This window comes from Myotis daubentonii, chromosome 11 (genome assembly GCF_963259705.1).
Source record: "Myotis daubentonii chromosome 11, mMyoDau2.1, whole genome shotgun sequence".
Taxonomy (NCBI): domain Eukaryota; kingdom Metazoa; phylum Chordata; class Mammalia; order Chiroptera; family Vespertilionidae; genus Myotis; species Myotis daubentonii.
Window position 1 is genome coordinate 81,449,824 of NC_081850.1, and position 13,771 is coordinate 81,463,594.

Sequence of the window (13,771 nt, forward strand, 5' to 3'; positions counted from 1 at the left end):
ATTATGTGTCCTATTAACCAGGTACTAAAAAGAAACTTAGTTATGGGAACTGAAGCTTTACGATCTTATGTTTGTGTTTTATACCCTCTTGTCACTTTGCTACATAATCTTTTGGTAGAATGGGTTTGACAACCTTCCTAGGGTTTACGTTTTAAGAAAAGTTTTCTGTTTGTGGTGTGGTTTTTTTTTTTTTTTTTTCATTTTAAACAAGAAGTTTATTTAAACAACAAGACACTTGACTAAGGGAAAACTATCTAGGATTCATTTTTTTAGAGTACTTGAATCCCTACGTAAAGACAGATCGCCCTCCCTGTAACAGCTGCGTACAACAGAGTTATAAAATCATCCTTGGTTTTACAATGGTAAAAAATGAAAAACATTAAAATTCTCCAATCAAACAAGGTTTGCAAGAATTTTTATGTTGTTCTTTTTTTTGTTAAACAGTGAGAGCAAAATAACTGCCCTGGCCGGTCTGGCTCAGTGGATAGAGCATCAGCCTGTGGACTGAAGGGTCTTGGGTTTGATTCTGGTCAAGAGCACGTGCCCAGATTGTTGGCTTGAACCTCAGTGGGGGGGGGGGGGGTTGGGGGGGCGTGCAGTAGGCGGCTGATCCATGATATTCTCTCTGTTTCTCTCTCTTCCTCTCTAAAATCAATAAAAATATATATTAAAAAAAAATAACTTCCTGGACCCGAAGGCCCAGAGCTGCATGAGCATGCTGCTAACAGAGGGAGGGGGTGTTCCCAGAACCAGTATTCCCGGTCCCATCTCCATGTGATGCGATCAGAACATACCACTGGCCATTTAGTTAAAAAAACCAAAACAATGCAGATGCCGGTGCACGGGCCTCGGCCGCTGGGTGTGCAGTGCAGGGTGGGCTGCTTGGTGTGCAGTGCAGGGCCGGCCGCTGGGTGTGCAGGGCAGGGCCGGCCGCTGGGTGTGCAGTGCAGGGCCGGCTGCTGGGTCTGTAGTGCAGGGCCGGCTGCAGGTGTGCAGTGCAGGGCGGGCTGCTGGGTGTGCAGTGCAGTGCAGGGCCAGCTGCTGGGTGTGCAGTGCAGGGCGGGCTGCTGGGTGTGCAGTGCAGTGCAGGGCCAGCTGCTGGGTGTGCAGGGCAGGGCCGGCCGCTGGGTGTGCAGTGCAGGGCGGGCTGCTGGGTGTGCAGTGCAGTGCAGGGCTGGCCGCTGGGTGTGCAGTGCAGGGCCGGCTGCTGGGTGTGCAGTGCAGGGCCCGCTGCTGGGTGTGCAGGGCAGGGTGGCTGCTGGGTGTGTGCAGTGCAGGGCAGGCTGCTGGGTGTGCAGTGCAGTGCAGGGCCAGCTGCTGGGTGTGCAGTGCAGTGCAGGGCCAGCTGCTGGGTCTGTAGTGCAGGGCCGGCTGCAGGTGTGCAGTGCAGGGTGGGCTGCTGGGTGTGCAGTGCAGTGCAGGGCCGGCTGCTGGGTGTGCAGTGCAGGGCTGGCCACTGGGTGTGCAGTGCAGGGCGGGCTGCTCGGTGTGCAGTGCAGGGCAGGGCCGGCCGCTGGGTGTGCAGTGCAGGGCCGGCTGCTGGGTGTGCAGTGCAGGGCCCGCTGCTGGGTGTGCAGGGCAGGGTGGCTGCTGGGTGTGTGCAGGGCAGGGCGGGCTGCTGGGTGTGCAGGGCAGGGCCGGCCACTGGGTGTGCAGTGCAGGGCGGGCTGCTCGGTGTGCAGTGCAGGGCAGGGCCGGCCGCTGGGTGTGCAGTGCAGGGCCGGCTGCTGGGTGTGCAGTGCAGGGCCCGCTACTGGGTGTGCAGGGCAGGGTGGCTGCTGGGTGTGTGCAGGGCAGGGCGGGCTGCTGGGTGTGCAGGGCAGGGCCGGCCACTGGGTGTGCAGTGCAGTGCAGGGCCGGCTGCTGGGTGTGCAGGGCAGGGCCGGCCACTGGGTGTGCAGTGCAGTGCAGGGCCGGCTGCTGGGTGTGCAGGGCCGGGCGGGGTGAGCGCAGGGAGGACCATGCTGCGCCGGCAGGTGAGTGGAGGCCGAACTGCAGCTCCTCACGGGGATGCTTCCTGGCCGGGGGCCCATCACTGCGCCCCCGTCCTCCACGGCCAGCGGGCGGGCGTCCGCCCTGCCCCCCACAAGCCCCGCGGTGCTTCCCTTCGTCCCCAAGGGGGCGCCTCGGAGGCTGAAGCTGCGCCCGGAACCGCCCCGCCCGCCTCCCCGGTAACGCGGTCGCCGCTCTCAGGCTTTTCCTCGCAGGAGGGGCGCCAGGTCGGCACGGCGAGCCCCAGCCCCGGCGCAGGAGGCGGAGCGGAGGGGGCGGCGCCGCCGAGGAAAGTCTTTTTTTTGGTGTTTTTTACGTGGAATTGGCGGTGGGAGAGCCGTGGCCGTCAGCCGAGTCTGAAGAAAAGAGTTTAATCAAGAAAAGGGGAACCGAGAATGGACGCGCCTTCTCCGTCCAAGAACCGCAGGCAGCGCCATGTCGGCCGCACGACTCGCAGCTCCCCTGGCGGCCGCCATCTTGGACCGGCAAAGGCCCGCCCCGCCCCTTGAATCAGCCAATCAGGAAAGACGGTGCGCCTGCGCTCCAATCAGGAGGGGCAGGGAAGGGGGCGGGGTTACAAAGCCAGCGGCCCGCGGCTCCGAGTGCGCCTGCGCCCAGACCACCGCCGGCGCGCGCCCCTCTGCACGGAAGCACAGGTGCCGCCTGCTGCCCGGCTCCCAGGTGTGTTTTATGTTCCAGGGGGGCCCGGGTTTGGGGGTTCGCCTCCCTTCTCACGTGCAGGGCGGCTCCCGGTCCTGCAGCCCCGGCGAGCGGCGGCGTCCGGGTGAGCGCGCGCCCGGCCCGTGGCAGCACCCTTCCCGATGCTGGTGGTGGGGGCGGGAGGGCGCCGGCGAAAGGGCTTGCGGGCTCGGCGGGACCCAGCAGCGGAGGGGTCCCCAGCGGGCAGTCCAGGCCTGCGGAACCCAGACGCCCCGTGGGCCCGGGAGGAGGGCTGGGGCCAGGAGCTGGGGTGCGCCCTGGAGGCGGAGGCCCCGGCGGCGGCGGGGGGAGCCGGGACGCCTGCGCGCGCTCCAGGCTTTTCCTGCAAAATCCCAGCCGCGCCGCCTCTTACCCCACCGACCCCCTCCCCGCCCCGGGGTCCAGGCGTTGCCGCAGCCCTGACCCCGCGTCCTCCCTGATGGAAGCCGGACTTGTCCCTGCGGAGTCTCCCGAGGGGGTGGCGCCCCGTGCGGGGTCCCGGGCCCTTTGACATGGCCTTTGCGCCGTCCCCATCTTTAGGGTCCGGGGACATGAACCCCGTGGTCGTGGTCCACGGGGGCGCGGGCGGCCGGGTCTCCCAGGACCGCGAGGAGCGGGTGCGCCAGGGCGTGGCCCGAGCCGCCGCCGCGGGGTACCGCGTCCTGACGGAGGGGGGCAGCGCGCTGGACGCCGTGGAGAGCGCGGTGGCCGCCCTGGAGGACGATCCCGAGTTCGACGCCGGTGAGTGTGCCCCGCGCGGGTCAGGCTAAGCCCCTCCCGGGGGCACCGGGCCGCCCTGGGGTAGAGCTGCGTGTGTCTTACTACCTGGTGACCAAGTTGCTTTAAGGATTTTTAAATCTTTCCCCCCTTTGTCCCCTTGAACCCGCTTCCTAGAATTCGCATCCCCAGAGGCTTTTAAATATATGAATAAGTAGCACTTTAAAAATACCTTTATTGCCCAGACCGGTTTGGCTCAGTGGATAGAGCGTCGGCCTGTGGACTGAAGGGTCCCGGGTTCGATTCAGGTCAAGGGCATGTACCTGGGTTGTGGGCACATCCCCGGTAGGGGGTGTGCAGGAGGCAGCTGATCGATGTTTCTAACTCTCTGTCCCTCTCCCTTCCTCTCTGTAAAAAATCAATAAAATATATTTAAAAAATATACCTTTATTGATCTCAGAGAGGAAGGGAGAGGGGGAGAGGGGGAGAGAGAGAAACACCCATGATGAGAGAGAACCATTGATCGGCTGCCTCCTGCAGGCCCCCCACTGGGGATCGAGCCTGTAACCTGGGCCTGTGCCCTTGGCCGGAATCGAACCCAGGACCCTTCGGCCCCCAGGTGGATGCTCTGTCCACTGAGCCAAACCGGCTGGGGCCCAAGAGGCTTTTTGTGGGGGCTGGGGTAGACTACACACCACAAACTGTCCATTTTAAGTGTTGACAGGTGTGTAACACACCTGTGTGACCACACCATCAGGTCAGACATTCCCATCACCCCCGAGGGGTTCATCTCCGCCTTTGGTCCCCAGCTCCCGGCACCTGCTGGCCTGCTGTCAGGAGAGTAACCTGCGTTCCCTAGGATCTCGTGCAGAATGGGTTTTTCTGTGTTTGCCTTCTTTCACTGAGCCGATTGGAGTGACAATCAGCCTAACTACGGTGAGAGCCAGGCACGGCCACCGCCGCCTGGGACATCTGCATGAACTCAGTCTGCACTGTGGTCTGACATTTATTTTAAATATGTTTATTGATTTTTTAGAGAGAGTGTAAGTAGGAGGAGAGAGAGAGAGCATTGATGAGAAACATGGGTTGGTTGACTTCTGCACGCCCCATACTGGGGATTTAGCCGCACAGGCCCGGGTTGTGGGCTCGATCCCCAGCCGGGGACTCGCAGGCGGCAGCTGATCCATGATGCTCCCATCATTGATGCCCCGCTCCCTCTCCCTCCCTCTGAAATCAATGAAAATGAACGACCGCCTGGCCCAGGAGCGAGGGTGAAGTGCTCTCCCCTCCCTTTCCGGCCTAGGTTGTGGGTCCGTCTTGAACGTCAATGGGGAGGTGGAGATGGACGCCAGCATCATGAGTGGCAAAGACCTGTCCTCGGGCGCCGTGTCCGCCGTCCGCCGCATCGCCAACCCCGTTCGGCTCGCGCGGCTCGTCATGGAGAAGGTGGGTGTGCCCGCCCTTCCCCCCGGCTCCGGCGCCGCTGCCCTGTGGTGACCGCCGGGGTCTGGCCGCAGGGACACCGGAGGCCACTCCCCAATCATGTGAGAGCGGGAGGGCGGTTACGCCGCTCGGGTGAGCCAGGGTTCTGACTGGACGGTGCGATTGGACACGAACAAAGCGATGACTTTGTTCTCGTGTTACCTCAACACAACACACACCGAGCAGCCCAGCTGCTGAGCAGCGTGTGAGAAATAAACACGGATTGTGCTCTCTACATTTAAACAAGTCTTCCATTTTCCTGCCTCACTTTTTTTTTTAAATTTTAATTTTTTGGTTAATCTTCACAAAGGATATTTTTTCCATTGATTTTTAGAAAGAATGGGGGGGCGGGGTGGGAGAGAGAGACAAATCGATTGGTTGCCTTCTGCATGTGCCCCGACCAGGGCCGGGGACCGAGCCGGAAACCGAGGTAGGTGTCCTTTTTTTTTTTTTTTTTTTTAAATATATTTTATTGATTTTTTTATAGAGAGGAAGGGAGAGGGAAAGAGAGTTAGAAACATCGATGAGAAAGAGACATCGATCAGCTGCCTCCTGCATGCCTCCCACTGGGGATGTGCCAGCAACCAAGGTACATGCCCTTGACTGGAATCGAACCCTTAGTCCGCAGACTGACGCTCTAGCCACTGAGCCAAACCGGTTAGGGCGGTAGGTGTCCTTGAGTGGGATCGAACCCTGGACCCTTCAGTCCACAGGCCAACACTCTATCCACTGAGCCAAACTGGCCAGGGCACATTCTCTAAAATCACCTGTAGCCCTGGCCGGTGGCTCAGCTGGTCAGGGCATGTACTGGGGGGGAGGGGGGAGGGAGGAGGGGGCAACTGATGGCTGTTTCTCACGTCAGTGTTTCTCTCAAATCAGTAAACAAATCCTGGGGTGAGGATGAGAAAAAAAAGTCACATTGAGTCACATTCCCACCAACATGCCATCATTTTGGTTTGTGTGTTTTTAATGCTTGGTACCCAGAGGCGGGAGGAGTGTCACCTGCTCACATAGGGATGGTTAACAAGATTTCAACGTTTTAAAAAACCAATCCCGTGTCTGCCTCTCCCTGGTCAGACGCCTCACTGCCTCCTGACCGGCCTGGGCGCTGCAGAATTTGCCGCCGCCATGGGGGTCCCGGCGGTTCCTGAGGAGCAGCTGGTAACGGAGAGGAGAAGGAAACACCTTGAGAGAGAGAAGCAGAAGGAGGCTCAGAATCCAGACCAACAGAAGTAAGTGCCACTTGGCCCGGCCAGTGTGGCTCAGGGGTTGAGCATTGATCTGGGAACCAGGAGGTCAGGGTTCAATTCCCGGTCAGGGCACAGGCCCGGGTTGTGGGCTCCATCTCCAGTGTGGGGTGTGCAGGAGGCAGCCGACCCATGATTCTCTCATCATTGATGTTTCTCTCTCTCTCTTCCTTTTTCTTTCTGAAATCAATAAAAATCTATTAAAAAATAAAAAAGTAAGTGCCACTGACGCTCACGTCTGGGGAGTCTGTTAAGCATGAATGTTTGATAACTTACAGTCTTTTTTAAACAAATATATTTTTATTGATTTTAAACAGGAAGGGAGAGGGAGAGAGAGAAACATCAATAATGAGAGAGAATCATTGATTGGCTGCCTTCTGCATGCCCTCCACTGGGGATCAAGCCCACAACCCTGGCAAATGCCCTTGACTGGAATCGAACCCGGGACCCTTCAGTCTGCAGGCCGATGCTCTATCCACTGAGCAACCCAGCCAGGGCCCTGCAGTTCTTACATAAGTCAGATGCCACTCGGTACTTCCCGGCTTTGAACAAAACGATGCTGAGTCATGGGAACCTGCTCGTCTGAGTGTTATGTGTGGCCTCATTGGTTGCCGCTGGCTCCTCACTCAGCAGGGCTGCAGGGTCCCTCCCCCGGGCCTGGCGAGGGCGGCCTCGGCACTGTGTTAAGTCCCTGACCCACCTGTTACTTTTTTTTTATGCTAATCCTCACACAAGGATGTTTTTCCATTGATTTTCTTTTAGAGCAGTGGTTCTCACCTTCTGGCCCTTTAAATGCAGTTCCTCATGTGGTGACCCCCAACCATAAAATTATTTTCGTGGCTATGTCATAACTGTCATGTGGCTACTGTTATGAATCGTCAAGTAAATATCTGCTATGCAGGATGGTCTGAGGCGACCCCTGTGAAAGGGTCGTTTGACCCCCAAAGGGGTGGCAACCCACGGGTTGAGAACCGCTGTTTTAGAGAGAATGGGAGGGAGGGAGGGAGGGAGGGAGGGAGGGAGGGAAGGAGAAAGATCAATTGGCTGCCTACGGCCCATGCCCCAACCAGGGCCAGGGATCTGAGGTACATGCCCTTAACCAGGAATAAACCGTGACCCTTCAGTCCCCAGGCCGACGCTCTAACCACTGAGCACGCCGGCCAGGGCCAGGCTTGTTACTGCCCTGGCGCAGTGCCCCGTGGGCTTCTCACTCTCTCCTGGCGCCGAGGACTCCAGCTCTGCGTCCTGAACTCCGGTGTCTGTTGGATGCGAAACCCCAGATGCAGCCCCGCTGTGTGAAACCACGCCGGAGATGAGATCTGAGTGCCCGGAACCGGCCGCCTAACGGGACCGCCAACTACGCGTCTCTGTTCTGTGTGCTTTTCACAGAGACTTGGGCACCGTGGGCGCCGTGGCCTTGGACGCCAAAGGAGACGTGGCTTACGCCACCTCGACCGGGGGCATCGTGAACAAAATGGTCGGCCGAGTCGGGGACACGCCCTGTGTAGGTAGGCCTGACCGACGCCGCCTGTGCCCTCTCCGCCTGGCACCGGGTTCTCATTCTCTGTTTTTCCCGCTCTCCTCTCTTCATCGCCCAGTCTCTGGGAGTGGCGGCGCGGGGGCCGGGGGCCGGGGGGCGGGGGGGGAGGTGACGGGACACATACAGGCCTGCTGGTCCCTCGGGGCGTGGCTGCTGGGCTGACGTGGGGAGGGAGACGGAGGTCAGGCCGCTGCGGTTGCCCCCAAGCTGCCCACGGTGCCTCTTCTCTCTGGTTCCAGTTTGAGGGCCCACAGTCCCAAAGGGCTAACCTCTTCCCGGGCGTGGGCGCTGAGGCGCTGAGTGGGCAGCTACTGGGTCTGAGGGGCACAGAGTCACCTGCTCTCTGCTCAGGATGGAAGCAGGTGCATCTCATTCCCAGGCAGGGGGAGGGGGCGTGTGCCAATCGTGCTGACTGTCCTGGTGTCGCTGCCCCAGGAAAGGTCAGCCCCCCCCCCCCCCCGCCCCCAGGTTCCCTTCCTCCCGATTGCAGGGCGGTCACATGGCCACATGGGGCTGCGAGTCCACCTTTGCATCCCGAGGTCATGGGTGCTCCTCGGGCCTTGGGCTGTGCTTTGGGACTTAGCACATGCAGCGTTAACTTGTACTACGTGTTTGAACTTCTTTCAAAAATACCCTTTTATTGATTTCAGAGAGGAGGGGAGAGGGAGAGAGAGAGAAACATCAATGATGAGGGTATCATTGATCGGCTGCCTCCTGCACGCCCCACACTGGGGCTCGAGCCCACAACCTCGGCCTGTGCCCGGGACTGGGCATCGAGCCCGTGCCTTCTGGTTCGCAGCGGGCACTCAGCCACGGGGCGCCGGCCGGGCTGCACTCTGTCCGTCCTGCTCAGGCTGCACCGTCTTCTCCGAGCAGGATCCGGGGGCTACGCCGACAACGCCATTGGAGCTGTTTCCACCACGGGGCACGGGGAGAGCATCCTGAAGGTGAACCTGGCCAGGCTCGCGCTCTTCCACGTGGAGCGGGGTACGTGGACAGGGTCATGCCGTCTAGAGGCTGGTCTCGCCCTCTCCCCTGCGCTGCAGGCGTGGCTTGCAGGTGGACACCGTGTCCGTGTCGTCTCTCCCCCACCTCTGTCGGGGGTGGGCTCGCGTTTATGCTGCTGCCTGTCCCTTTTGGGGCAGCGGCGGCTCTGAGCTGGGTGGGGAGAGCCGGCGTCTCCCCTGGCAGGTGGCTCAGCGAGGATGGCCTGTGCGGGTCCGTCCTTGAAGCTCTCGGGTGTCCACGGGCATCGGTTCCTCGCGCCGCACACAGTCCCCTCGGGTTCCTTTAAAGTTACGTGTCGTCCTCAACCTGCCCTCGCTTTCAGGAAAGACATTGGACGAGGCGGCGGCGGCGGCGCTGGGTTACATGAAGTCCAAGCTCCAAGGCCTGGGTGGTGTCATCTTGCTCAACACAGCGGGAGACTGGGCGGCCCAGTGGACCTCGGAGTCCATGGCCTGGGCGGCCGCCAAGGACAGCAAGCTGCACGTCGGCGTCAACCTTGGCGACACCAGGGTCACTGACCTGCCCTGAGCCCTGGAGGGTTAGGCCAGGGGCTGGCCTGCAGGTGATGCCGTTGCCTGGGTCGCAGGCTCAGCTTGACCCGTTAGCTAGAACCGGAAGCGCCCTCCGGTCTGCCCCGCGTCCTGCCCTGGAGCAGTGCCTGTCCCAGTGCGTGGTGAGGGGCGGGGTCTGAAGGGAGGAGAGAAGTGCCCACAGTGAGGTCAAAATGCAACGAGCGAGGATGACAGGCCGGAGCCGTCTCTTGAGCCGCCCCCTGGTCTCAGGTTAGAAAGAAGAACCGACATGATCTCAACCCAACCACCACTGGAATGTCCTCGCATAGGGAGCTGGAATCGGGAAACACCACCCCCCCAGTTCCTACCCCCCAGTGGCAGAGCTGCCCCCCATCCCGGGCGGTCGTGGTTGCACTTTCTGGCGGGACCGGGAGGCAGGTGGGAAGAGTCCGCGGACGCGTCTGACGGCAGCAGGAGCAGCAGAGCTAAGAACAGTCGGACGCTCGCTGACTTACTAACATCGAGGCTTCCAGACCTAAAAGGACGACCCTCTGGTAACTTGCAGCTCCCGGAGCTGATGGTGCAGCCTGGACCCCACCCCTGAGCTGGGTGTGGGCCGTGTGGTCGGCACGGGGAAGGGAGGCGTTCCCTGGTGGAGAGGGTCCCGTTAACCTTCCCACTGGAGCGGTGTTTCTGCTGTGACCGATCTGCAGGGCTTACCTTCTCTGGAAGGAACCTGCTTAACTGGCAATCCCACGGCCGCTAATAAACTAATAAAATGCGATTTGGAAGAACAACAGTGGTCGGAGTCGTGTGGACAGGCCAGAGCGGGCAGGGCTCCCTGGTCTGCCGGTGCAGGCAGGTGTCCGGTGCAGGCAGGTGTCCCTGTGCAGGCAGGTGTCCGGTGCAGGCAGGTGTCCCGGTGCAGGCAGGTGTCCCTGTGCAGGCAGGTGCCCGGTGCCGGCAGGTGTCCCTGTGCAGGCAGGTGTCCCTGTGCAGGCAGGTGCCCGGTGCCGGCAGGTGTCCCTGTGCAGGCAGGTGTCCCTGTGCAGGCAGGTGCCCGGTGCAGGCAGGTGTCCCTGTGCAGGCAGGTGTCCCGGTGCAGGCAGGTGTCCCTGTGCAGGCAGGTGTCCGGTGCAGGCAGGTGTCCCGGTGCAGGCAGGTGTCCCGGTGCAGGCAGGTGTCCGGTGCAGGCAGGTGTCCCGGTGCAGGCAGGTGTCCCTGTGCAGGCAGGTGTCCGGTGCAGGCAGGTGTCCCTGTGCAGGCAGGTGTCCCTGTGCAGGCAGGTGTCCGGTGCAGGCAGGTGTCCGGTGACCGGCCTGCAGGGGAGCCCTCTGGGTGTTATTCCTAAAGTGCACACTAGAGGGCGCCAGAAAGGAGCGTTCCCCGGTTCTCCACTGGGGGTTCCCCCAAATGTGCACTGGAGGAAGCGGGAAAAGGCCTTCCCTGGGGCCCCCACTACTCAGGTGTTGTTCCCCAGGTGCACCCGAGGTGGCAGCAGAAGAGGGTCTCTGTTTTTTATGAGCTGCCCTCGGGCGGGCGGCCTGTCCAAGGTGCAGGACAGAAGGCGGCTTCTCGGTGACAACCAGCCCGGCGTTCTTCAAAAGATAGGCACCAGGTGGCGTCAGAGAGCCTCCCGGTGAGGGACACTCCCGTGTTATTTCCCTATTTTGGTCACAAGTTCTTTATCCCAAATGCATTTTGCAAATATTTTCTCCCAGTTTGAAGCTTTTCGTGCTCTTAATACTGAAGAGGTTTTCCACGATCTCAATTTAGCGGTTTTTTCCTTTCATGGATTGTGTCTCTGGTGTTTATGTAAAATCAATCACGTTTAAACCTGAGTCACGAGTCTCTAACACGCTGGGGGGAAGGTAAAAGCCTCGAGCCGTGGGGGCCAGGCGCCTCCCTCGGGGAGGAGAGGCCGGGATGTGAGTGATTGGGGCTGCACCTGTCCCCAGCACGTGCATTTTGAGAAGTGACCCAAGCCAATCAATCGGTCAATCGATCGATCGATAAAAATGGCCCCTGCCCCACAGGGTCGGGCTGCGACGTGCTCCCAGCGTTCCCAGCGTGTGACCAGCGCTTGCGGCCTCACCCGTGGGCGGCAAAGCACAGTCTGCCTTCAGCCGGAAAGGAGCGGGTGCTCATGGCTGACGCAGTGCAGCCGCCCCCCCCCGGCGGGCGATCCCTGCGTCTCCCTCCGTGTGTGGGTCCGTCGTCCACGTGGGGACGCCTCCTCCGTGCTAGACCCGTGGCCTGCCTCCCACGCGCCACTGAGTCACCCCGGCCGGCGGGAGCCCGGGGCCCCATGATGGGGACACGGGAGCGCGGCTGTTCTGTTGGGGGCCCAGGGGCTGTTAAAGGGTCAGTTGCTTTTCCTGGAGGCTGGTCAGTTCTCTCGGAGGACATTCTGGAGCCCGGCTTGAGGCTCCAGGGGAGGGAGGGCGGGGGTCTGGCCCCCCTTGGCCTCAGTCCACCCCCCAGCCCTGCCATGTCTGCCCGGCGAGGGGCTCCCAGGCCACAGCCGCTCTGGTCCATCCTGTACTTGATGGGGGTGAAGAGGGGGTCTGGGGCCTAGCAGTCCCCACACGCACTGTGGTCAGGCCCGCCCGCTCACTGTCTCTCCGGGGCCTTGACACCGTCCTGCTGCCCGTGGTCCCCTCTGCCCACGGTCTCAGGTTCCCAGGTCTGCGGACCCTGTCGCCCTGTGTCCTGGTTTAGCCTTCGCTTCGGTCCCCCTGCCACCGGGTCCTCATTGGTTGATGCCGTTTCAGTCCCCCGACGGCTGTCCCGGGGCGCGGGGAGTGCGTGCGGGTCAGGACCTGCGTGCCGTCCATAGAGAACAGCAGGGACACGTCTCTCTCTCTCTAAGGCGGCAGTGCGGTCCAGGCCCCGGGGGCAGCGGGCGCCTGTGCTGGCCTGTGTTCCGCCTTTAGACGCTGCGATGAAGACAATGGCGTTGCTGAGTGGAGAGTTGTGTGCGGTGGAGGGGAAGGCGGAGGGAGCGTGCTCTATGGCGGGGCGGGGGGGAGGGGGCGGGGGGCCTGGCGCATGGCTGGGTCTGTCTCCGGGCTCGGCTACACGGGGGTGAGGGAGACCCTTCTCAGCTCCGGTGCCCGACACGGTCCAGCGGGACCAGGAAGCGAGCTGGCATTTGGTCAGGCGAAGCCACAGCCGGCGGGGCCAGAGGGCTCAATGGGCCTTTGTCCCCAGAGGGCAGCGGGGACGCCCGGATGTGGGGTTCAGCTTGACCGAAGGCCACGTCAGCGGTGCCCCCTCCCTCGGGGCGCCTGCCAGGACCCAGCCCCTCGGCAGGGGCCCAGACAGCAGGCGTTTTACCGTTAAGTTTGTTGCTAAGTGTCTGCAGCTCCTGACATGCATTTGCCCGTTTCCACTTTCACTGGCTATGGCCGAGCTAGAGAAGAGCTCGCGGCTTCTGTGTCTGAGCCTCAAATCCGGCCGCCTCACCGGCTCTGCTTTCATCTGTGGGTTATTTGTCTCGAATCTGCAGACCTACCGGAGAGCTTTCTAGACGTACAAACATGCCAACAACTGTTGGCGACTGAATCGTTCGTGTTTTTTCTTTTGTTAGTATAATAGAAACTAATTTTTTTAATTAAAAAAGATTGGTTTCAGCCCTAGTTGGTCTGGCTCAGTGGATGGGCGTTGGCCTGCGGACTGAAGGGTCCTGGGTTGGATTCTGGTCAAGGGCACACGCCTGGGTTGGGGGCTTGATCCCCATTGTGGGGTGTGCAGGAGGCAGCTGATCAATGATTCTCTCTCGTCATCTACACTAATAAAAGAGAAACATGGTAATTGGCATACAACCGCTACCCTTTTCATTGGCTAGTCAGCGAGATATGCAAATTAACTGTCAGCCAAGATGGCAGCCGGCAGCCAGGCAGCTTGAAACTGACATGAGGCTTGCTTGCTGCAGTGACGGAGGAAACCAACTTCCCCGTTCCCCGCCTGCGGCTGCAGGCCTCTGAGCCTGCAGTTTAAGAAACTATGTAACAGATACCACCGGACTTCAGCCAGCAGGATCGCAACATTGTATGCAAAGGCCAGAAACCTACTTTCAGCCACGGAGGCCTAAGAGCTGGAGCCAAGCCTCAAGGTAAAGCTGGCCCAGAATAAAAAAAGAAAAAAAAAGAAAAAAAGGAGCAGTTGGGAGCTTCAATCACCCCCAGCCTGAAAACAGCCCTCAGCCCCTCACCTAGACTGGCCAGGCACCCCAGTGGGGACCCCCACCCTGATCCAGGACACCCTTCAGGGCAAACCAGCCGGCCCCACCCATGCACCAGGCCTCTATTCTATATAGTAAAAGGGTAATATGCCTCCCAGCACCGGGATCAGCGGAGCCATGAGGCCTCCCAGCACCGGGATCAGCGTGACAGGGGGCAACGCCCAAACCCCCTGATCGCCCTGTGGCTCTGTGTGTGACAGGGGGCGGGGCCACAACCTCCCTATCCGCCCTGCTCTGTTCGTGACGGGAAGGCGCCCCAACCCCCTGATCATCCCTGCTCTGTGCCTGATAGGGGGGAGCTCCCCAACCCCCCGCCCCCACGGGCCCT

General features: G+C 60.6%; 1 protein-coding gene across 3 annotated transcripts; it reads left to right on the top strand.

Moving 5' to 3' along the window:
- Positions 1-2,544: 2,544 nt before the first annotated feature.
- LOC132212586 (isoaspartyl peptidase/L-asparaginase-like) lies at positions 2,545-9,994 on the top strand. 3 transcript variants are annotated; one of them, XM_059658558.1, is made up of 7 exons: positions 2,545-2,673; positions 3,232-3,432; positions 4,712-4,854; positions 5,968-6,122; positions 7,527-7,645; positions 8,554-8,664; positions 9,008-9,994. In XM_059658558.1, exons 2-7 carry the CDS (start codon positions 3,243-3,245, stop codon positions 9,211-9,213), a joined length of 924 nt encoding a protein of 307 aa, XP_059514541.1. In that variant the 5' UTR covers positions 2,545-2,673; positions 3,232-3,242; the 3' UTR covers positions 9,214-9,994. The 3 variants fall into 3 exon arrangements, with proteins under 3 accessions (XP_059514541.1, XP_059514540.1, XP_059514539.1); XM_059658557.1 differs by having other exon boundaries at positions 2,548-2,648; XM_059658556.1 differs by having other exon boundaries at positions 2,642-2,776.
- The last annotated feature ends 3,777 nt before the right edge of the window (positions 9,995-13,771 follow it).